This window comes from Eptatretus burgeri, chromosome 12 (genome assembly GCF_056783735.1).
Source record: "Eptatretus burgeri isolate ZD-2024b chromosome 12, Ebu_testis_v1, whole genome shotgun sequence".
Lineage (NCBI taxonomy): Eukaryota > Metazoa > Chordata > Myxini > Myxiniformes > Myxinidae > Eptatretus > Eptatretus burgeri.
In genome coordinates this window covers 33,305,944-33,331,917 of record NC_140972.1, presented here as the reverse complement: position 1 = coordinate 33,331,917, position 25,974 = coordinate 33,305,944, and the positions used below count along the sequence as shown (strand labels likewise).

Here is a 25,974-nt window from a genome sequence, read left to right as displayed (position 1 = left end):
CTTCTTACATTCGCTTCTGACTTTACCTACAACTTGTTCACAACTGTATACGCAATTTCCGGTTACTTCGGCCTGGATTCGGAATCAGCGATCAAATAACGTAAATCACGATTTAAAATTATTTTTTGATGATGCGGGAGATATCTTTATTAAAATCAGTGGAGGAAATATACACCATGTCTGATATTATTTGGGTATTTCACGTCTCCGACGATGCCTTTATCTCCTGGCATGCATCATTCCCCATGACAAAAACCGGAAAACCAAAAAAAAAACAGAAACAAAACAAAAACGGAAGCAAAAGGGTCATAGGGTCACGACACGGATTCAAAATTGGCAGGGTATTGTGTTGTTTTTGTTGTTTCCTATTCTCTCATGTGCACGGGTTAAGTAATATTCACAAGATAGAAATATAACCCAATCGTGTTTATACACCGCACAGCGTTTAAAAACAACCGGAAGCAAAAGGTCATAGCTAACGACACGGATTCCAAATAGCCAGGGGTATTGTGTTGTTGTTGTTTCATATTCTCTCACATGCACGCGTTAAGTATGAAGCTCACTGCGTTCGCTAATAAAATAAAATAAAAACCCCACTTCAATAAACCCAATAAAGTGACTTTTTCAAAATCCCCATTCCTGTGGTTTTTTCCAACCCTTGTAGAGATAAAAGAGGGTCAAGGTGACCAAATACCCAGACGGGTGGGTCATCTGATAAATCTGGCTGAGAAGGCACTGCCTTAGATCCTACACTCCTTTCTACCGTTTAGACGTTTTAAGACGCTCGAGACAATTCAGACCCTTTACACCAGTGTTTCTCAACCGGGGTTCCGCAAGAGGTCGCTCGGGGTTCCGCGAGAAACAGTAATAAATAGGCTAATGTATTTTTGAGTAGTTTTTGTTCGATTTAATATTCGTAATTTTACTATACACATACGGCATATTGTTGGAAACTCCTTGGTTATTATAATAGAGGCTTCAACCTCATATTATTTACAATTATAACAACCATAGGGAATGTATTTAACGATGTCTATGTGGCGCCAGTGTGAAACTGCCCTCACTGGTTAGTGGATGTCCTGTACGGGGCGGATTCGTGTATCATTGAGTGACTGACTCAAGTACGGGACGCATGCACGGTGTCCATCTATCTTCTCTGTGCTTCCTAGCGCAAAGTCTCTCTCTCTCTCTCCCTCAAGGTTAGTTCTTCTGTTTACCTTTATTGCTTCAGCTTTATTTGTTTAAGTTTTGTTTATCAAGTTACATGAGGTGTGTTTTTTTTTTTAATTAAAAAAAAAGATTTTTTTTGTGTGAATTAAAACCTCGGTGTGAGGTCTCATAAACGAGCAGTATGGTTTTTTTTTCATTGCCAATAAATTTGACAAAAAGGGGGTCAATTTTTTCCTTAAACCAGGTATCCGAAAAAATACGTTATATTTACCACGTGAAATACGATAAAAATATAAAAGAGCTAGATATTAATAATGGTATATAATAATTTTTATGCAGGGGTTCCCTGAGACATGAAAACTGTTTCAAGGGTTCCACAAGGGTAAAAAGGTTGAGAAACGCTGCTGTGGACTATGGGTTCCCAACCGGTGGAACACGTATCACCAGCGGTACATTTCAAGTTTTCAGGTGGTAGATGAAGACCTTGGAGATCCAAGACATTGGTGCATGTGCTTTTTTGCGTCTATTTTTTTTTACTTTTCAAGTTTAATATATTGTTACGGTTGTGGAAATTCACAGGACACCATAAAGGATATCCCCAAGATCAGTTATATCGCGAAGTGTGTGTTCCGATAGATTTCCCCACCGATGTTTAAAGGGCTGTGATCTTTGAGTTAGCCATTATTCTTTTGCTATCATTATTTTGGACCAACCACCAACATCGCTCTCAACAACCTCTTCAGACCAACCGCCTTTCCACCACCACAACCACACCCGCATCTCAACAAACCACGCCATCATCACCACTATACCCACAACCGCCAACATCGCCTCACCACCTACTCCACCCCGCCAATCACCTAACCACCATCTCAACCACAACGCCAACCACCGGCCACGCCACCACAACAAACAACCACACCACAAACCTCGCCACAGCGAATAACATCTCCGCCATGGAGAACAAGAAGAAGCTCCAGTAACACGCATGGGATTTTCCCTCCTGCTTTCCCGCGCTTCGGGACGGGGGAAGGGCAGATCGAACCGGGGTCAAAGGTGATGTAGAGTGGGGGCCTGTTTTTGGGCGAAAAATGGGCCCGGCGCCCCGCCCCCTTGGGGCCAGGGCAGCGAATTCTTCTTCCTCCACGCGCCGCGAGGGGAGGGGCGGGAGCGTTGGAAATAAAGGCGTGCTGGATGCGTGGAGAGCTGCGTGGAGAGAACCGAATCGAGGAGCGAAGAGAAGCGGGTGGTTGTTGAGTTGGGTTCGGAGTCAGTCGGTGGAGTGAGTCGGTGAAGTCTGGAGTCTGGAGAACACAGCTGGATGCGAAGTCCAGGAGAGCGGAGGACACGCGAGCCGAGAGCGTGGCCAAACCTGCTGTGCCACGCAGACCTGCACGTTAGTGTGGAGAGAGCCGGAGAGAGCTCGCCAGCCAGCGCCAAACGGTCTGAGGTGATCGGGCTTCGGGACAGTCCGAGCATCGCTGAGGAACGGACGGGTTCTTACAAAGAGCATCAACTTTGGAAGAGAATCAAACCCGGTTCGTTCCTCTCAACGCGTCGCCGGCTGAGGCCCGAATCACCCGGCCACTTGGCAAGGCCTGGGCTCAACCGTGGTTACGCTAGCTGCCGTGGGGAAGGAGCATTGAGGGTCGCCCCATCGAGGCACCATGAGGGTGGAGGTAACCTGCAACGGTCTCGTGGAACTCCTTCGGTCTGCCAAGCTCCACGTTATAAAGGCCTACGGGCCCAGTCTGACCCCCTTGTCTTTAAGAGGGTCTTTCCTTGTTTGTTTGTGTGAATGTTGTGGCGCTATGTCTGCAAGTAGAACTGTTGTTAAGTGCTTGTGAATAATAAATAATAGACGGTTGTAGTGCTTTGTCTTGCTCGCATCTTGTCCCTTCCCGTTAATTTAATTGCTTTTCTGTATATGTGCATGTTAGTGTTTTGCATACGTGTGTGAATAAATGTGCGTGTTTAAATGTTAACCCGTTCGTTGTATTGTGTCCTCTTTCCCCATTGAACTGCTATCTTGCCTTCGGAATAATAGCGGGCTTTTTAATAGCCGATAAAATAATTGGGTCCAGCGAGGTCCCACGATAATACACCGCTCGGTTATCCCAGATCGGAACGAACCGCTTAAGCGGTTCGTGTCCAAGCAGACCTCGCTGAGGTACGGTCTCTCGGTAGTCTGCCCGCGCGAATACTTAGGTATTTCGATAATTCGGCGATTGACCCTGTCGCACGCGGGTAGAGTGTGGACTAGGCCGTGGTGTGCGCTTGGAGCACACCCGTGACTGGTTTCCGGCGTTGTTCCGGAAAGTCACGACTGAATTGTCCGTTCGGTGGGCGAGACGGCCGCCATTGGCTAAAGCGGCTGTTCGCACGCCAAAGGGCGCAGATTCGTAACAATATCTATCTTGCATTACAGTTACCATTGAGTTTCCAGTAACAGAATTTTTTTTCATTTACCTCCACCACCGAAGGTGAAGGAGGTTATGTTTTCACCCCATTCTGTCTGTCTGTGTGCAGGATATCTCAAAAAGTTGTGGACGGATCCAGATAGAAATTTTGTGGACAGGTTTGGTGTGTGACAAGGAGGAACCGATTCGATTTTGGTGAAGATCCGGATCCGACGACTAGAATTTTTAAAGTGATTCTTCACCATTAAGAGATCAGGCTAAACCAATATACAACACGATATCTCAAAAAGTTGTGGACGGATTCGGACGAAACTTGGTGAACATGTTGGGCGTGTGACCACGACCAATTGATTTGATTTTGCTGAAGATCTAAATTGGAATGTGGACACGAGAATTATTTAATTTTTGAAGTTATTCTTCACGATTGAGAGATAGGGCCAAAAACGATATATAGCATGATATTCCAAAAATGTATTGTGCCAGATATGTTCTCGGGGATCAGGCATTGCGTACCTGAGGTATGCTCTCTCCCGAGTCTCCTCGTTTTTGTGTGTGACCTTTTTTGTGACATTCTTCATTCATTGACACTTTTTTCCCCATTGTTTCATTTAATTATTGATTCCCGTTATTTCATTTCATTATATCATCTCATTTCATCTTTCAGATCACAGCGGTGAGCATCATGAGCAAGACCAAACGCAAGTATTCAGAGGATTACTTGAAATTTGGTTTCACTTCATTTCTCAACGTCATTGAAGTTCCGCAATGTGTGCTTTGCCTGAAGACACTCGGCAACCGCTCATTGAAGCCAAGCCTTCTCTCATGGCATATGGAAAAAGCTCATCTTGGTGATAAGAACAGAGATCTTGAATTTTTCAAGCGGAAAGAAACATCCCTCAAGAAATAACGACTCCATTCAGGTGGGAGCTTTCACCAGCAATCCAATGCAGCAGTGAAGGCTTCATACGAGGTCGCACTCATGATTGCCAAACAGAAGAAACCACACACTATTAGAGAGGATATCATCCTCCCGGCAGCCAAAAAAAAATGGTGCGTTCTGTCATTGGAAATGATGCTGCAAAGAAACTGAACCAAATTTCACTCTCCATCAACACAGTGCAGCGCCAAATCGAAGAAATGTTCTTGGATATCTTGGAGCAGGTCGTTATTGAGATTCACAAATCTCCAGTTGGGTTCACCATACAACTTGAGTCCACAGATGTCCCGAATTGTTCACAGCTTCTTGTATTTGTTCAGTATTTCTGAAAGGAAGGCTTGAAAGATGAATTCCTGTTCAATGCTGCATTGAAAACCACGGCCAAAGCCGATGATGTCTTCCATGCCATGGATTCATTTTTAAGAGGCATGGCTTTGAAATAGACCAACTTGAAAGGCTGTACTATGGATGATGCACCAGCGATGTTGGGACGGAAATCCGGTTTTCAAGCTTGTGACAAGGAAGTGGCTCCGCACGCTGTATCATTCATCGGTTTGCTCTGTCATGCAAGGTTCTTCCAAAAGCAATGGGAAGCGTGCTGTCGTTTGTGGTCAAAATGATCAACAATGTGACATCAAGCGTCCTCAGTACTCGGCTGTTCAAATTGCTGTGTGAGGACTTTGGAGCCGAGGACAGCATACTACGCTTCCGTACGGAAGAGTGCTGGCTCTCCCGCGGAAACGTCACGAAACGAGTCTTCGAGCTGCGGGATGAGCTTCTGGAGTTCTTCAATAGTAGCAGCAAGTGTAAAGATGTTGTTACCGCCCTGGAGGATAATTCCTTCGTTCTTCATCTCGCCTCCCTTGTCAATATCTTCGAAGCCCTCAACGGGTTCAACCGGAGTCTTCCAAACGACGTTTTGCGAATTTATGTCGAACCTCAGAGCATTTCTCACGAAACTTTGATTGTGGAGAGCAAACATTCAGGCTGGTTTGCCATGTTTGCAACTGTGTCAGAGGTTCTGGAACTGGATAGTACGTCCTCATAAGAACTTCAGGGCTTTGGCCTGTGAGCATCTTGGTAAGCTGGCAATGGAATTAATAGAATATTCCCCAGACCTCAAGGAAGAGGACCTTCATTTCCTGCACAATCCGTTTGGGGCCTTACCTAAAGGGTTACTGGCAGGAAATGGAATGCAGGAGGACCTCAACGACTTCCAATATGATAAAACCGCACGGGAGGTGTAACGTGAGAAGACTGTGTAACTTTTGGTTCTGCATGCTGCAGTCCTACGAAAGTCGAGGAACCTGCTCTTCAAATGCTGCTGTTATTTCCAACTATGTTCTTATGCGAATCGACATTTTCATTGTTGTTGGGCATCAAAATGAAACACAGGTTGAGGCTGAGGAGCCCAAAACATGATCTGAAATGTGCTGCCACCAAAAAATTAAAATAAATAAATAAATAAATAAATAAATGAGATCACCCCACTCTGATGATCTCGTTGGCAAAAAACAAACAAGCTCAAATTTTCCATTAACTGTGTTGTTAAGTATTTTTCATTCCAAATGACTGGTTGAAAGTAAATCAATTAATCAATAATTTCACATTTTCATGTATTTCTAACCCCTTGTTGATTGGTTGTACAACACCACTACACTAGAAGGCCCAAGTGGAACGCACAGCCAAAACGGTTGGGAACCCATGCTTTAGACCTTAAATTACACCCTTTGGACCCCATTCACCCTTTTAAAACCCTTGACTGTTTAGACCTTTCATTTGCAATCAATAACCTTTAATTTTGTAAGTCCTTCATTTTTATTTGCCACACAAAATACACCACACAAACCAAATCCTGGCAAAGGTTTGCAATCTCCATTGCTCTTTCTAGTTTTAAGCCTGGTGTTGGCTTAGTGGTTAGGGTGGCGGCTTGGGATCCCAGGATCCTGAGTTCAAGACCCGTTGGCTGCTGAATTAACACCAGGGGGTTGACTCAGCCTGTCATCCATCTGAGGTCGGCGAAGTGAGTACCAGTGTACTGGTCCCGGTGTATGCCCCGGTTAGAATAGGTGTACCATATCCCTGTGTGTCGTAAGAGGCGACCAGGGTTGGCGTCAGGAAGGGCATCCGGCCATAAAAAAACATTGCCTCAAGAAAAAGCCTAACCCCTGCACGGCAGGGAAAAATGGCTGTAAAAACGGTCATTTTATTGCTCTTTCTAGTTTTAGATTTGTTTCAAGTTTTACATCTTTTGATCCTTTATTTATTTTATCAGAATGGTGGTGTGATCCCCATTTAACTGTACATTTCCATGTATATCTATAATAATTTTTGAAATCATCATTTTATAGGTTTGCAGTTGTAATAAATCCATCATCACCGCCGTCGAGTCTGGCATTTCACTCAAGCCGACTGGCAGGGTCTCCGAGCAGCCATCAAACTTACAGACTGGTCTCCTATCACTACTTTCTCAAACATCAACTCATCCTGGGAATTCTTTCAAAGAAACTTGCTCTCCCTCATGCACAGATTTATCCCCTCTCGTGTTCAGTTGTCTTAACCTTCCTTTCCGCCCGTGGTTTACTGAAGCTTGTGGCGAGGCAGTTGTCCTGAAACAACTTGCCTTTGCCTCATGGAAAGCAAACCCAACTGAGGGCAATCTCAGTTCTTTCCACAAAGCTCGGAACAAGTGTGTAGCTACCCTCAGGAGAGCCAGAAAACAACATCTTTCTCATCTCAAGTCTGAACTCTCAAACCTCTCTCCCTCCTCAAAATCCTGGTGGCATTTAATCAAATCTGTTTCTGGTGTATGTTCCCCCTCCATCCCCTCCCTTACCTCAAATGGCCGCACTGCTGATTCCACACGTGATAAAGCTGAATGTCTAAACTCGGTGTTTGCAGCTAAATCTTGTGTCCCAAACCCATCACTATCTCTACCCACTTTACCCAGTCGCACCCAACTGTCCCTGGACTCTGTATCCTTTTCTCCTGACAAGGTGGAGAGCTTGCTTTCAAACCTCGAGTCAGATTCTGCAACCGGTCCAGACGGCATCAGCCCACGTGTCCTCAAAGCCTGCTCTTCTGTTCTTGCTCACCCTCTCTCTGTTCTATTCACCCTCTCATTTTCCCAAGGTCATCTGCCATCTGCTTGGAAATCTGCTAACATCACTGCCCTGCATAAAAAAGGTGCAAAAACAGATCCCTGTAACTATAGACCAATCAGCCTTCTCCCAATCATCAGCAAGGTTATGGAATCCATCATCGCTTCAGACATGAAATCCTTCCTCTTCTCCAATGGCTTGATTTCCAATCATCAATTTGGTTTCAGACCAGGTCACTCTACCCTAGATATGCTGCTACTGCTCTCCCATCAATGGATGGAGGTCCTCAATGCCAGACAGGAAATCCGAGCCGTATCCCTGGACATATCACGTGCTTTTGACACAGTCTGGCACCCTGCCCTACTCACCAAACTCTCTTCCCATGGTATTCAAGGCCATCTCCACTCATGGCTCGCAGACTTCCTCTCCTGTCGCAGTCAACGTGTGGCCCTAAATGGAGTTCTTTCATCCCCTCTTCCTGTGCAGGCTGGAGTTCCTCAAGGTAGCGTTCTGGGCCCTGTTCTTTTCTGGTTTTCATCAATGATCTCTCGGACTCTCTGGAAAATCCTCTATTTCTCTTTGCCGATGACTCCACCCTCTGCCGTACCATCTGTCATCCCTCAGACCGGCAAGCAGCAGCTTCTTCGCTCACTGCAGATCTGGATAAAATCACAAACTGGTCCAACACGTGGAACATGTCTTTCAATCCAGACAAATCTCACACTCTCACTATGTCTCTTCGAAAGGACCGTTTACAAAACCCCCCCATCCACTTTCTCAACAATCCTCTGGAAGAAGTCTTTTCTTTCAAGCTTCTGGGTCTCACTATCTGCCATGACCTTTCCTGGGAAAGTCACATTTCCAACCTTGCCTCAAAAGCCAGTCGCCGACTGGGAATCCTCCGTCGTGCAAAGTCCTTCCTCGGCCCTCTTGAGCTCCTGACCACTTACAAAGCTTTTGTCCGTAGCCTGATGGAGTACTGCTCTCCCCTCTGGGCTGGTGCTCCTGCCTCCCACCTTTCTCGACTTCACGCTGTCGAAACCAGGGCTTTTAAGATCATTGGCATCTCCCGCAATGAAGCTGAGTCTTTGGGCCTCTCACTCAATCACCGCAGGTTGGTCGGTGGTCTTTCTGTCTTCTACCGACTCCTCTCCAGCCTTGCCCCCCCTGCTCTCTCTGTGATTTGTCCCAACCACATTTCCACAGGGCGCTCAAGGTCCGCTAACAACCCCCTTCTGGTAAAACTACCAAAATCACGAATCACTGCTCATCTTCACTCTTTCATTCCTCTTTTTTCCCGCCTTTGGAATAAACTTCCTCACTCTATTCTTTCCCATTCTTCCCTCCAGGCTTTCAAAACAGCTGTTCACCACCACCTCTTATCTTCCCCCAACCAAATCCTCGATCTTTTCTACCCCCGATAATCCACCCAAGCCCACTTCCTTCAATTCTCCTGCTTTCCTTCCTGAAAGTCCCTTTAATGTCCATCTTCCCCTCGCCATGTTCCCCGTCCCATCCCCATCCCTCTCCCTTCCACAGTTCACCTGTGTCTGTTCCCCAATGTTTTGTCCCTTCCACTCCCGCCCCTCTTGTCTCATGCCTCCTTGCTGTGAGTTGTGTGTTAGCTCTCATACGAGCCTCGACCAAGGTATACAAAAAAAAAAAAAAAAAAAAAAAAAAAAAAATAGTGTCATTTAAAAAAAATTCTTCTTTTGTGCATTTTGTCATTACGCATGGGTCATGAGGGAGAGGGCTTTATCACGAGTCGGCTGCCAGCAAATATGGGGGTGATGATAGCTTTTGGCAGCATGTGATGTTGCCCTCTCACCTTTCCATCTGCATTATATATTACGGTCTGTTTATTAGGAAAGTAACACCAAAATAAGGCAGCTAACTGCACAGAGACTCATGTTTGTGTGGACCATTGAAACATCGTGTTTGCAACTCAGGTTGGAAAGCAACATCTTCGACATATACAAAGATGACTAAGAACAATAATATTAATAAAAATTTTTTTATCACAATTAAATCACCTGACAAGCGTAGCTGCCTCCAGAAACACGTGTGAGAATTCTTCCCGAAACTCTATTGCATCTTTCCTCTTGCAGTTTTGTACAACGTCGTTCGCCAAGTACAGCAGGTTAAGCCGATGATCAATTAGTGCTGAAAAATAAATTCATATATAAAAGGTTACGAGAGACCATATTCACAACTAGATTAACATGCAAGGAAAAGACATCAAACAAGCATAACGATCAAATTTATTGCACAAAATATGAAACAAATTGCAAGCAATGAAAAAAACAAGAATTCAAAAATTAAAAAGCTATTGGAATTTGTGCAATTCTAAAACCATCAAAGTAGCAAGTTACCCTTCATTAGAGCACAATGTATATTTGTGCCTTCCCGTGTACAAGGTGAGTATTCCATTGGAGATTGAAGAAAAATAAGGGAAATAGAAAAAGGAAAAGTAAAAATCTCACCCACCCCTCCCCCCACAATCAGGAAGAACCATTCCTGCACAAGCAAAACTCAACACAGATATTAATCATTTTCTATGTACAAGGAGGGTTCACAGTGACATTGACTTTTTAACTGAAGAAAATGTTAAAATAAGTTAATTGCTGTAGTTTTGCAATATCAAATGCAAGCAATTTGTTTTACAGGAAGTGATAACAACAATGGTAAAAACGAAAAAATTCTGGGTAAAACCAAAATAGCTGCAAACATAATTGTGCATGCTGTGGAAGACTGTGCCTTGTGATGGATAACATCAAACCAGCTAAAATTCACAGGACACCATTTGTACACTTTGAGGATGAGAGTCTTTCTCTAGGTTTTGTCAAAGCAGTGCATCAAGCAAAGATTGCCTTAAATAGGTGAGCGATCTTGAGTATTCTTACAGGCAACCAACTGTTGTCACAAACCAAAACATTAAATGTGTTTAACAACTAATTTTGGAGAAACACCAGATTACCTCAACCACAGAATGAAGGTGGTTATGTTTTCACCCCTCTCTGTCTGTTTGTTTGTTTGTCTGTCTGCCTGTGTGCAGGATATCTCAAAAGGTTGTGAACAGATCCGGATGAAATTTGATGGGCAGGAAGGATGAGTGAGAAGGACGAACCGATTTAGATTTTGGTGAAGATCTGGATCCGGCTACTAGAATATTTAAGTGCTTCTTCACCATTGAGAGATAGGGCTAAACTAATATACAATACGATACCTCAAAAAGTTGTGGATGGATTCGGATGAAACTTGGTGGATTTAAAATTCTTCAATCCAGATCCGAATCGACACCAACATCGAATTTGTCCTTGTCGCACACCCAACCTGTCCACCAAATTTCATCTGAATCCGTCCACAACTTTTTGAGATATCCTGCACACAAACACACAAGGTCGAGGTTAAAAAAAAAAATCTAAAAATTAAAAAAAGGGTTAAAAATTTCAACTTGTTCTTCTTGTTCTGGTTCTGGTCAACTCTTGTTCTTCTTCCAGAGACTTCTCTGCGTTGCCAGTTATACAATTCCTGTTGGCCATCGGTTGTCCGTTCGTGATATGTGCCCTGCCCAGTTCCATTTCAGTATTTTGATTGTGACAGAATATCAAGGAATTTTGATTTCTCACATTAATTTCACTTCTTATCCCTAAAGGTAATGCCAAGGCAGCATCTTTCCACATGGAATTATTTTTTTTTCCTGCATCTTTCATTAGAGACCACCATTCAATGCCAGACATCATTACTGGAAAAACACACCAATTGCAACTTTACTTTTGAGACATGATGTCAGTTGGCTTTTCATGACATTTTAAAATCTTCCAAATGCTACCTTTGCTGCTTCAAAATTTCTCTCCATTTCTTCAAAGTGATCCATATCCTTTTGTAAGAGTTGTCCAAAGTAAATGTAATAGATGGTTTCTTCCAAATGTGCAATGATCAATGTTAATATTTACCTTTTTTGTAAAGCAGTTAAACATCAATATATGATTTTGTCAAATTCATTTTTAGTAGAGTCCGGCTTTTTCAAAATTTTGGGCTATTTCTTTTTTTTACCCCTGCACATAATTAGGTCAGGTCAGGTCAGGTACGGGAGCATGCGCCAGAGCAGCGCGTCGCTGCGGCCGGTACTCCAGGGTCCTCTGTCTGGCCATCCCCCCAGGCAGATGCCTGGACCATCCCCATCTCCTTGAGATACTGATCAACTTGCTGCAACCACGAGGCACATGGTCGGCCCATTGGCTTCCACCACTAATGAGGCTCCCTCGCTGAGAGAATCTGGTGAGCAGGATCAGCGTCAGGAAAACGAGCCACATGTCCATACAGCCACAGCTGACGCTCATAGACTATGCAGGTAACAAATCTCATTTGAGACTCTCAGCAACCGCTCATTGGACACAAAGTCCAACCAGCGATAGCCAAGGATTCTCCGAAGAGACCTGGTACCAAAGGAATTAAGTCTCCGTCTCAGATCCCTGGTCAGAGTCCAAGTCTCACATCCACAGAGCAAGACTGGAAGCACCAAGGATGTGAAGACTCTGATTTTCATCCTCCTGCACAGGTACCGACAGCGCCACACCCCATGATCCAATGAATCCATGACTCCCCAGGCCCGATCCAGACATCGACTGACCTCTGGCTCCTAGCCAGCGGAGACATGAATACCATTGCCAAGGTAAGTGAATCTCTCTGTGACTTCAACACCACCACCACAAACAGGTACAGACAAAATAGCAGCATCCAGGATGTCATTGAAAGCCTGGATATTAATTTTAACACAGGAAACCCATAATCCCAGCTGCTCAGACTTCTCATTCAGCACTTCAAGGGTCCCCAAAAAGATATCCAGTCCCCACAAAGATCACTGCATAGTCCATTAAATCAATGTCAGATCTCTTGACATTCCAAAATGATGCACGGCAGCTTGATCTCTCCAACATCCTCCACAGAATCAAGTCCATTCCAAGTGCTGAAAAGTGGGGGGTGGGGGGGGACCAGTACACACCCCTGACAAACTCAAGTAACAACTGGAAATAAGTTGGGGATGGTATCACCATGTCACACAGCACTCTCAGTATCAGAGTGGAGTTCAGATATCAGATTGATCAGTTTGGGTGGCACCCCACAAAGACCATGAATCATCCAGAGGGCATCCCGATTCACTGGATCTAATGCCTTGCAGAGATCAACATAGACTGCAAGCAGCCCCTGCCGAAACTCTCGTCTCCGGTCGGTGAGGATCCAACGAGCAAGGATACGGTCAATCATTGACCTCTTTGGTGTAAAGCCTGACTGCTCTGGGCACTGGCGCTTAAGCAGATGGTGGCGATCCCCATCAATAATTATTCGAGCAAAGACCTTGCCCAGCACTGAGAGCAGCATCACCCTCGGTAGTTGTTGTAGTCCTGGCGATCACCCTTCCCATTCCAGAGAGGAACAACAAGGCCCTTTTCCAATCAGTTGGGATGATGCCTGTGCTCCTGGCAGAGCACAGAACTGCATGCAATGACACGAGTATAGCATTTCCACCAGCCTTGAGAAGTTCAGCATGGATGCCACAGATTCTAGGAGCTTTACCCCATTTCAGCCGGTTCACCGCAGCCTGTGTTTCCACAAACGAAGGTGGGTCACAGTTGAATGGAGGGTCGGCAATATGGATACTAACACCCCTGACATCCAACTCCACAGCTGGTGGGTCAGCCTGGTGCAGGCACTCAAAGAAATCTGCCCAGCGGGCCTTCGCTTCGGACTCCTCTGTCAAGAGCCCACCACCCTCTGCTCTTAATGCAGTACACCAAGGGATGTGCTTGGAGAAACGCAATGCGCAAATTCCAGTGTAAGCAGGACAAGAATCACTTATTCACGGGTGATGCTCTAACCCCTCACAAGCAACTTGCACATAGGCCTCCTTATCAACCCTCAGTGCACAGTTTTATGCCTCAACTCCCTGAACAGCTCAGCTGTCATTAAGCCTGGCCCTGTGACTCTGGTCAATAGAATCCAGTGTCCCTTGAGACAAATTCTTCTTCGGCCGACCATGAGTTCAGATATCCACCGGCAACATAAAGGATGGTGGTATTGAAGGCACTCCACAACTCTTCAGGATTTCACAAAGCATCCATACACCCCAAATCCCCACTCTGCTTGTTCATAAACTCCTCAGCTATCCTCTCATCCTTGAGCTTGCCAACATCCAGCCTTGGCTGGGATGGTATCATTCTCCCGGACTTAAGCTGCAATTGCAGAGTTGCTACAAGTCTGTGTTCGTTTTGAGGAACTGAGCACTCCGGTAGACTCTGCAGTTCTGGATCATTCTCCAGTGAGCATCAACAAGCACATGGTCAATCTCCTTTGCCACAACAGCATTGGAATACCAAGTCCAGCGATGAGCCTGTGGGCACTAAAAGCATGAACCAGCCCCCCTAAGTCCACGACGTCTTTCAAAGTTAAGGAACTTAGTGCTATTCTGGTTCAGGTCCAGACCCATGGGGACCAACGCATGTCTCATAACCATCCCTATCAGTGCCAGTCGATGCAAGGAAATCCCCCAAGACTAGAAGTGTATTTCACCTGGGGCACTCATTAACTACAGACTCGAGCACGGCATCGAATGCGTGCGTCCATGGTAAGATCATTCGCCCACGTGGGAACATGAAGAGAGACCAGGGTAACAACACCCAAGGAGTGACGAATCCTTTGTCTCCTAATACGCTCGTTCATTTCCTCAATTATCATTAGAGTCAGCTTATTGGACACAGCTACAACAACTCATTGAGCATGTTTAACCATCAGTGACCAGCCTAATAGTAGGTGTATCCACCCGCCATGATCTCACCACTATTCGGTCTCCGAACCTCGAGAGAGTGCTGCATTACCGATGTTCAAATGCTTGAGCTCAGATAAGACTGGTGATCATCCTCTCTTTGGGATAGGACATTTCAGGCACCCACCTGAAAGGACCACCTCAGGTTAACCCAAGGAGACCTCCATTAAGTGGAAAACACCTCAGCACCACTCCGTCACACACCACCGCAATCTGACCCAGGAAGTTTACCCCATGCTTTCCTCCTATTTTCAAGGAATGTGGGAACCGAAGGGTTTGCACTAATCGCATCATCTGGTGAGCTGCCCTATGAAGGGCAGCAGCACATGGAGGTACTCCCACAGATTGGGCTTTCAGTTTTCTTTGCATTTGTGGCTTTTGCATAATGAAGCATTTTATTGTGGTCATAGTGCAAATCCTGCCACCAACCTTCTACACAAAAACAAACGAAAAAAAAAGTAACCCAACTGCAGGAGGATGTCTGCAGACACAGTTGGACACTATAAATGGATGGCAGATAGCTCACAATTAGCTCCTCCGCCCTTTGACAGGTATTGCTTTTAATCCTGCTGGGTGTCCATCTCCATACATTGTTCACCAGGAAACCTGGTGGGAGAGATGGTTTACTCGTCGATAATCCGACCATGAAACAGGTTAGTTTAGGTTTACATGGTACGTGTATAGCAAGTCACAGATCTAATCTGGCCTGACCTGACAGCAAGGGCCTGTTCGAAAAGGCATTCGCGTAATGTCCTTGGCCTTGAGCATTGCTGATGACTCATTCGCCATCCCAACTAATTTGACCTCTTAGCCATTCCAATGAGCCTTCCTTGTCGATCCCTATTCTTGCAAGCTCTTTTTTTTTTCTTTTTTTTCCTGCTCTTTTGACATTCACCCATTTGTTAGAGTATATCTGCTGACATTTCTTTTTGATGCTGTGTTTGTTTGTGTTTCGTTTTCCTATGTCGTATCCTTCATTTGCACCTGTTTGTGGAAGTTTGTTGCTCAATGGATTAAGGATCCCTTTTCTAGTTTGTTGTTTTCTTGCTCGTGTACAAATCTCATCTGATATTATGTTGAGCTTTTCACATACTCTGAAAGTCCGACACACATTGATCTGTGCACTTCGTTGAGCTCCATCAAACCGCCTCCTCCTTCTAGTCTCAGCAAGTATAACCTCGGTATGCAGTGTTTTTTTTGTGGAATATCTTGTGAATAGTTATTAGTAATATATATATATGTATATGTATATATATATATATATATATATATATATATATATATATATATATATATATATATATATATATATATATATATATATATATATATATATATATATACATACATACATACATACATACATACACACAGTAATACCTTGACATACGAATGCACTAACTTACGAGTATTCCGAGGGGGGGGGGGCTGGAACTGATTAATGGTATTTTAAGAAATTTAAATTGGGAACATTGTTTTGATATACGAGCAAACCGAGTTACAAGCTCGGTCACAGAACGAATTAAACTCGTATGTCAAGGTATTACTATGTATGTATATTGTTGTGGTTGACGAAATTCGCAAACCACCATTCAGGTCCCGTAGGTGAGATATCTCTGTAAGTATATGTGTAGTTAGCCCAAACCCGTTGTTTAGAGGGAATAAATGTCATTCATTCGGGCTGCGACCCTTCAAGATAGCCGTTTTTCTTTTACTATCTTTATTTTGGACCAACCGCCATTACTACCACCACAACCACCACCAACTGCATCTCGACAACCACAGCCACCTTCTCCAGAACCGCCTTCACAACATCCACCTTCTCCACAACCGCTTTCACAACAACCACTTTAACCAAAACCGCCCAATCACACCACCATCACAACCGCCTCAACCACAACCGCAATCGCATTTCCATCTCAGCACATGGTTGCCAGAAGCCTGGCATTCATCGAGGGAGAATGGACGAAGGCCTCACCCCCTCCTCCCAACGAATAACCCTGCGAGAGGAAAAAGCTCTGGAAAAGGCAAAAGAAAGGCCTCGATCCAGGAGAAAAAAACGCCGTTCTTCTGGAAGTTTCCTGCGCTTGCTCGAAGAAGGGGCGGGAGGCGAGGACGGGCGGAGCTCGAGATATAAGGAGGAGGCGCAGGCTCTAGGGTGTGCGTACGCTGAGGTTTTTGTCTCTCTCTGGGCTCTGCATTGCGCGCGCTTGCTGGATCGCGCGCGCTCTGGCTCTCTGGCGGCGAGCTCCCTGGGACGGTCATGACGAGAGCGGCGAAACGAGATTGAAAGCGCCGAGCGCGGAGCGAATCGGGCGAGTTGGAGAGGTGTGGCAGCGACAGAGAGAAGAGTTTCTGTTTCGGGCTCGGGCGCGTTGTGGCGGCGGCGAAGCGTGGCAGCAGCAGCGCAGCAGCCAAGACGGGTAGGCTCTGCCCGGTCTCGCGCCCACAGACCACGTCTGCCCCCTTGTAGTTGAGGGTGGTCTCTTCCTTTTTCTTTTGCTTTGGAGTATATGTGTTGTCGGCGCCATCTGTGAAGTAAAACTGTGTAAGTGTTGCCGTGTGCTCGCGTAGTCGGTAGTAGATCTGCATTGTGTCTCTTTTGTTGCATTTGCTTTTTGTGCAGAATTGTTGTGTTACTTTTACATTTGCTTTTGGTGCATAATTGTTGTAATTGTATATGTGTGCTTTCCGTTTGCCGCGGAATAAATGTGCCTTATGTTGAACTGTTTTTCCCGTTTCGCTTCGTCTTTTCTTTAATTGAATCTCCATCTTACTTCACGTAAAGGGTTGGTCGTGGGCTAAATACGCCCGATAATTAATCGGAACCGTCGAGGTTGACGATAACACTGCTCGGTTATCCCGATAGTACGGAACGGGTCGCTTAAAGTGGCCCGTGTCCGAAGTCGACCTGCGGCGAGGTGCGATCGCCCGGTCTACCCTCCGTGTGGGTACTTAGGTAGGTCGAATTTGGCGAACAACCCTATCCCACGCGGGGGGCCGATTGGCACGATCGTGGTGAGGCCGAAAGGCCCACCCGTGACTAGTTCCCGGCGTTAGTCCGAGAGGGTCACGACGGAATTGTCCATCCGGTGGGCGACGTGCCGCGATTCGAGTTACGTGGCCGCTCGCACGCCGGCCGGCGCGAATCTGCAACAATATTATATATATATATATATATATATATATATATATATATATATATATATATATATATATATATATATATATATATATATATATATATATATATATCCAAAAGGTCCTGAGTTCAAGCCCCGTTGGGCCACTGAATTAATACACCAGGGGGTTGACTCAGCCTGTCATCCTTCCGAGGTCAGCGAAATGAGTACCAGTATACTGGGCCGGTGTATACCCCGGTTAAAATAGGTGTACCATATCCCTGTGTCGTAAGAGGCGACCAGGGTTGCGTCAGGAAGGGCATCCGGCATAAAAACATGTGCCAAATCACTATGCGGATCATACGGATGATCCGCTGTGGCGACCCCTAACGGGAGCAGCCGAAAGAAGAAGATACACACACACACACACACACACACACACACACACACACACACACACACACACACACACACACACACACACACACACACACACACACACACACACACACACACACACACACACACACACACACCGGTAGGCAACGAGGGATCCGCTAGAATTGAAGCACTGAATACGATGCTTTTCATTCTGACCAATCCACTGATGAAGATTCATTGCCAAGACGTATTGGTTCACATACAATTGTTCCGCTGCCTGGCAAGATTTTTCCTATTTGTGGGGCAACTTAGCATAACAATTGTGCATTTTGTGAGGAAAGCACCAAATTTGGCACACTAGTAGCCTATCATATTATGAACAGATTTGGATATTGGGCCATCTCAATTTTTGATGGCAGTGGAAAATGGCTGCCACAGCCATCGGCAGCTGAATTTGAGATGGCCCAATATCCAAATCTGTTCATAATATGATTAGTCCATGGGCCCAGGCATATATCGGTACCATCTGAGGAAACCAAACTTTAGGGCTACTAAGTTATTGGTAGGGACTATATGATTATTTCAATATGTGATAACCATTCCAGAAGAGCAGCTTAGTGTATGTATTTTGCATTTTTACCATTTTACCATTCTGAGATATTGACGTTTTGGGGGAAAATCAAAAAAAAAAAACCAAGGACCACTGGGAGGAAGTGGCAGAGCTGAAGTCCACACAGGAGGAAGCAGACACCCGAATGCTTCTGCATGCAGCAGAGGCTGGGTACAAGGCTGTGGTGATCACTGCCAAAGATACAGATGTCCTCGTGCTGTGTCTTGCCTTCAATTAGGACATCCCATGCCCCGTGTATCAGAAGTGTTGTATGCAAACCCGCACACGGTTCCTAGACATTGACAAGCTTGCTAGATCGATGGGAGACAGTGTCTGTGATGCCCTGGTGGACTGCACGTGTTCTCCGGTTGTGATACAGTCAGTGCCTTTGCAGGCTGGGGAAAGATGGGCGCCTTGAAGCAAATGAAGTCGGATAAGACCTACCAAGAGGCCTTCAGTCAGCTCGGTCATTCATGGGAAGTATCCACCGAGCTCTTTCAGAAGCTGCAAGAGGTCACCTGCCACATGTATGTGCCGTCTACCAACACCACGAAAGTCAATGAACTCCGACATCAACTCTTCTGTGCCAGACGGGGAGAGATAGAGTCCAGTCAGCTTCCACCATGTGAAGACTGCCTCTTCATACACGTCCTCCGTGCAAACTACCAGGCTGCTATTTGGAGGCGCTGTCTGCAATGCCAACCCTATGTTCCAAGACCCAAGGGTTGTGGATGGACCACTGATGATGACGGGAAGCTGGCCATCGAGTGGATGCAGGGTTCTCCAGCACCGGATGCAGTGTTGCAACTGCTTTCCTGCAAGTGTGGACGGTCGTGCAAACTCCCAGACTGCACGTGCCTTGCCAATAGCCTGAAGTGCACTGACATGTGCAACTTGCGAACCTGCAGCAACCAGCCCACTGATGTCGAGGAATAGGTTGTCGACTTCGAGGACTCTGATGCTGATAACAGTAATGAAGACTAGACTACTGATCCATGGTGTGAATGTTTTGGCACAATCACAAGGATATTCATAGCTACAAATATGCATGAGTAAAACATAGAACATAAACATGCTACAGTAGCGTGGTGAAATTTGGGTTATCTGTAAATTTCACATTTTGGACGCTTGTTGGAACTAGGGTAGGGGAAGGGCAGTTCCTTTAACTGTGGTAAAATCTTGTAAAATGTTCATAAATGTTTTCCTCATACAACATGTGCATGTTGTAGGCTACTGCGGTTCAGTAGCACTACCCAGGGAACTTGTATGACAATATTATAAATTAAAATGTACTGAAAATCACTAATCAGCAACATTTTGATAGGCCCAATTGTTCACCCCTTTCTGCCATAAAACAAATTCTGCCTTCTGAGAGGAGAGCTGCCATTCGGAAACTATGAGAGATAGAGGAACATTATGCTGTCGCGATAACTAGATGGGGATGCAAGGAATAGGCAGGAGTTGGTCCGGTCGCTCTACCTATCATAGAAACCGTGCAACGTCAGTTACCGTTTGGGTTCTTAAAACGCGGTTTTTTGGCTGCTGCATAGCAACGGGTGGTCGCTTAGCAACGAAACTCAAACGCGCACACTCCCAGCCCATATGGCACCTGTTCACCAAGTTTCATCAAAATCGGTTTGCTGGTTTGTGCTGTGGAGCCTCGCGTTGCAGAGGCGCGTGCACACACACACACACACACACACACACACACACACACACACACACAACCCAACAATAACGGATATCTAGCGAATCCATATATATATATATATATATATATATATATATATATATATATATATATATATATATATATATATATATATATATATATATATATATATATATATATATATATATATATATAGAAAAATTACATGCCCAGACAATAAATCTAACTCATGTCCTCTGGAAAACTGTACCAATGTTCTGCCATCCGAGCTATTTGGGTGACCCACAGGCTGGACACACTATTCTCCCATATATTGGTGCTGCTCTCTTTCCCCTGCTGCTTCCAGGGCACTTGCTAGGAGCAGCAAGGGCCTTCTCCCAGTGTGTGTGTGTGCGTGTGTCAATTCCATGGCCACTATTATTCACCACAGGGGGCATAGTATCATAATTATAAATGAACAGGAAACAAAGATCATATCAGGGTCCAGCGATATGTCGATATAACTTTTCATATCGACATACCGGTCTTGGTATTGAATGAAGCGGAATACCGAAAAAAAAAAGTAAACAATTCGAAAACAAAAAAGCCGGTATATCACCAACAAATCGAGGAAAGGTCTTTCCAATGTTTAAATACCATACACGATTGTAAAAGCTTTGATGCACTGTCTCGGCTAAACATGGAAAAGAACGGTGAAATGTATAATGTCAAGACGTAACAGGAAGTACGTTCAGTAAGTTTTAACTTTTAACCCTCAGCATCAAAGCACCTGTGCAAGCAATCGCGTTTTTGTTTGCCCTCGTGGCTGGTTTCAAAGCAATTGCCAATTATCTTATACTAGCAGGGTTACATGGCACTGCCCGGGTCGTGGGTGGGGGGTACTGAAATGGGAGAAGCAGGAGACCCGGCAGGGCTGAGAATGGGGCAGGAGGATTGGGTGCAGAAGAACCGATGGGGTGGGAGTGGGGGGGGGGGACTGTGTAGGGGGATGGAAAGCCAAAACACGAGTGGGTAAAGGGAAGGGGTCTTTAGGGTCTACAAAGTCTTGGGGTATAACAGCAGCAAGCCACTAGCAACAGCAAGCAAGCCACAGAATCAGGTATGGTTAAAATCAATCATATCACTGTGCTCAAACATATATAATACGCTGTACATTGCACATATTCAAACCCATCTCAACACAGACACAGCAGAATGGGCTAAAATCAGCTTCAATCCTTTTAAGCACACAAACCTTTCACTTTCACGGTTTAAAGTGATACAAAACCGATTCACTGTACAGGATTGTACTGCACATTATAAAGTGTTTCACTATAACGGCAGCAAGCCACAGACACAACAAGCAAGTCACAGCAATCGCTTATCTGCCATTAGGGGGGTTTCGTCATCGTCGCATTGCGGGTTCGTTTGATGTCGTACGCAATATTGACACAAGGGGTAGTGTTCTTACAGAAGACTTCAGCCGTTTATTCATTCCCAAATAAGCTTTGTAAAGCTCCGTGAAAGCTCCGAAGAGCTCCATGAAACTGTAAAGGAATGATGTTGTTTTGTAACAACAGTACTTCAGAAGTGCATTACAGTTCCAATATAAATCAAACAAACAGGAAACAGACTTCAAATGGAATCAAAATATGCTACAAGCAAATGGCAAGAATGTTTGTGACGTGTAATGCAGTTACAAGAAAACGCGAACAAAATGCATTCCAATTTGTCTTACTACAGGAAATCTTACAATCAGCTACATAGACAGATGTACTGACCACTTTAATCCTACTAAACGAGTAGTGCTTGTATGTAGATAAAACGTAGAATGGGCCCGGTCACACCGATGGCCTTGTGGCTCAATATGAACCTCAAGGTGCAGTGTAAGCTTCACACACGATGCAAGCTTCGCAGGTATGGACCTCACAATGCAGTAAGCTTTACAACAAGATGTAAGCTTCGCAGAGTGCCAAAGCTTATGGATTCCCAGAATAGATCTGCATCGATTCTGAGTTGCGCCCAGAACCTTCGCTCCATGTTTTGCCCAGCACATCCACTCAGAACATTAATGGTATTGTAAATCTTTACAAACTGACAAATGTCATGACTGACCTTACATGGGGTCTTGAGTGTCTTCACAGACCTATGGTCGCTTGTACATGATGTTGCGTTGAGCCTGGGGAGTAACTGCTGAAATCCATCTATCTGGGTTCTTCCCGACATCTTTTTTCTTTGTTCCTTTCACATTTCTTTCTAAAAAAAATTCTTTAATTTTTCACAATTCTCTTTTCATTCTAATTTTTGCTTTTTCTTCTTTCATCTCTTTTAATCTCTTTCTCTCCTTCGTTATCTATCTCTCCAAAAAGTGAATTCTTGCAGAAAATTTTCTATAAGGCTCACTTGGCTGCGCCTGGATGGGTTTGAGGGTTGTGGAGTAGCGGCTAAAATCCGAATCCTATCCAGGTTCCTCAAGATGACTTCATCTTTCTTCTTTACTGCTTTGGGTTCCTTCTTGTCTTCCATTTCATTTGAGGTCTTAAGGTGTCTGAATTGAGTTTGGAGAATTCAATGGTCTTAAAGGGTCTTATCTCTCAAGCATGCAAAACGTCTTCTCTCAAGCATGGATTCTAATCTCTCAAGCATATTAAAAAAAAAAGAGGTGTTATGGTTCTTCGGGGTCTTTAAAGGCTGAGGTTGTGATGAAAATACACTTATGTCAACTCCCGGGTCAGACTTGGTGTGCCAAATTTGGTGGTTGTCGGTCCAGCAGACCTTGCAAAAATGCGAAGACAAGCAGACAGACATCCAATGAATCACATTCACGAGATAGTCTGGGACCGAGGTGAGATTTGTTCAACATGGAAGGTGCAGAAGGTTTTGGGTGCCAGTGCTGTAGAATTAGGTTAGGGGACCCCAAAAACCTGATTCTTAAGTTGCGCCAGTGGTGGGTGGGGTGGGGGTGCCACCCCAAAACACACCCCAAATTGTATTTGTTCAACATGAAGGGTGCAAATATCACACCAGTGTCATTTGGTAGAGGAAAGTACACTGGATGAGAAAATTGAACTTAAGAATGGGATTTGTGTTGGAGAGGGTACTTAAGAACGAGGATAATTAACTGCGAATTAGACATTTATTTAACATAAAAGGTGCAAGTCTAAAACCAACATTAAAATTTACCCATTGACAATATAAGTTTTATTCCTCAACTTAAGAATGTAATTGGTGGTGGGAAGTGTGCTGAAGAAAGGTCAAAGGTCACAGATGAACCATTTTTGACTTAATGACCCTTTTTGCAAGTTTCAATTCACAAGTTCACAGAAATGTTGTTTATAGAAAGATGCAACAGGGTCATATACAAAGTCAATAAATCTTGTAGTGGGGCAACTTAGCGAAATATAGCATAACAATTGTGGATTTTGTGAGGAAAGCACCAAATTTGGCACACAAGTAGCCTAAGGGCTCCTTGTGAGCCAACGGCCATCCATATCTCGTGCCCAACTGTGTCTGCGGACGTCCTCCTGCAGTTGGGTTACTTTTTATTAGGAGGTTGGTGGCAGGATTTGCACTCCGGCCACCGTAAAACCCTTCATTCTGCAAAACACAAAAAAAAAAAAATCTGAAAACCCACTCCGTGGGAGTACCTCCTGTGCAGCTTCCCTTCGCAGGGCAGCTCACCGGATGACGGGATTGGGGCAAAGCCTTCGGGACCGCCAATCTTTGATGATAGGAGGGAAACCACAGGGTAACATCCCTGGGTCAGATTGCGGGAGAGTGTGGGGGAGTGGTGCTGAGGTGTCGTCCACCAGACGGCGGTCTCCTTGGGTAAACCTGAGGTGGTCCCTTCGGGTGGGTGCCTGGAATGTCCTATCCCCAAGAGAGGATGAGCACCTGTCTCTGTTGTCATCTGAGCTCAAGCGTTTGGACATCGGGATTGCAGCTCTCTCTCTGAGGTTCAGAGACCAGATTGCGGCGAGATAATGGTGGGTGGTTACACCTACTATTGGTCTAGTCGCTCTGATGGTTGCCATACCCAAGGAGTTGCTGTAGCTGTGTCCAATAAGCTGACCCCAATGATAATTGAGGTAACACCGGTCAACGAGCGTATTATGAGATTAAGGATTCGTCACTCCTTAGGTGTCATTTCCCTGGTCTCTGTTTATGCTCCGACTGAGGCGAGTGATCTCACCGTGAAGGATGCATTCTACACCACGCTTGAGTCTGTGGTTGATCAGTGCCCCAGACGAGATACACTTCAAGTCTTGGGGGATTTCAATGCATCGACTGGAACTGATAGGGATGATTATGAGATGTGTGTTGGTCCCCATGGGTCAGGAACTATGAACCAGAATAGCACTAAGTTCCTTGACTTTGCAAGAAGTCATGGACTTAGGGTGGCCGGTTCATGGTTTCAGCGCCCACAAGCTCATCGCTGGACTTGGTATTCCAACGCTGGAGGTGTGGCAAAGGAGATTGACCATGTCCTCATTGATGGTCGCTGGAGGATGATCCAGAACTGCAGGGTCTACCGGAGTGCTCAGTTCCTCAATACTGACCACAGGCTTGTTGTAGCAACTCTAAAGCTGCACCTTAAATCCTGGAGAATGGTACCATCCCAGCCTCGGCTGGATGTTGGCAAGCTTAGGGATGAGAGAGTAGCTGAGGAGTTTGCGAACAGACTGAGTGGACACTGGGGGGTCTGGGTGCTTTGGGGGTTCCTGAAGAGTTGTGGAGTGCCTTCAAGACCACCATCCTTGATGTTGCCGGTGGATGTCTTGGAACTCACCGCAGGGCAAAGAAGAATTTTGTCTCTCAAGGGACACTGGATACCATTGACCAGAGTCGCAGGGCCAGGCTGAATGGCAGAGCTGAGCTGTTCAGGGAGCTGAGGCGTAAAACTGTACGTGCACTGAGGGTGGAAAAGGAGGCCCACGTGCGAGGAATCTGTGAGGGGGTAGAGCATCACCTGTGGACAGGTGATTCTTGTCCCGCTTGCAGGGGAATTCGCACATTGCGTTCATCCAAGCCCATCCCTCGGAGCACTGCAGTTAGAGCAGAGAGTGGTAGGCTCTTGACAGAGGAGTCTGAAGTGAAGGCCTGCTGGGCCGGTTACTTTGAGCGGTTGTACCAGGCTGATCCCCCAGCTGTCAAGTTGGACGTCAAGGGTGTTACAATCCCTGTTGCTGACCCTCAAATCAACTGTGGTCCACCTTCACTTGTGGAAACACGGGCTGCGATGAACCGGTTAAAACAGGGCAAAGCTCCAGGGATCTGTGGCATCCATGCTGAACTTCTCAAGGTTGGTGGAAATGCTGCACTCGTGTCGTTGCCTGTGTTCCAGGCAGAGCACAAAACTGCATGCAACATCCCAACTGATTGGAAGAGGGGCCTTGTTGTTTCTCTCTGGAAAGGGAAGGGTGATCGCCAAGACTGCAACAACTACCGAGGGGTGACGCTGCTCTTAGTGCCGGGCAAGGTCTTTGCTCGGATAATTCTTGATAGGGTCCGCCACCATCTGCTTGAGCACCAGCGTCCAGAGCAGTCAGGCTTTACACCAGAGGTCAACGATTGACCGTATCCTTGCTCTTTGTGTCCTCACCGAACGCAGACGAGAGTTTCGGCATGGGCTGCTTGCAGCCTATGTTGATCTCTGCAAAGCGTTCGATTCAGTGAATCGGGATGCCCTCTGGATGATTCTTGGTCTTCGTGGGGTGCCACAAAAACTGATCGATCTGATGTGTGAACTCTACTCTGGT

General features: G+C 45.5%; 1 protein-coding gene across 2 annotated transcripts in view; it reads right to left on the bottom strand.

The window, feature by feature from the left end:
- RPRD2 (regulation of nuclear pre-mRNA domain containing 2) overlaps positions 1-25,974 on the bottom strand; it is a 140,242-nt gene that overhangs the window by 49,866 nt on the left and 64,402 nt on the right. For both annotated transcript variants that reach the window (XM_085850061.1, XM_085850060.1), the window contains exon 2: positions 9,662-9,791. In XM_085850061.1, coding sequence (XP_085706187.1) covers positions 9,662-9,791 — 130 coding nt within the window. The remainder of the gene's footprint in view (positions 1-9,661; positions 9,792-25,974) is intronic.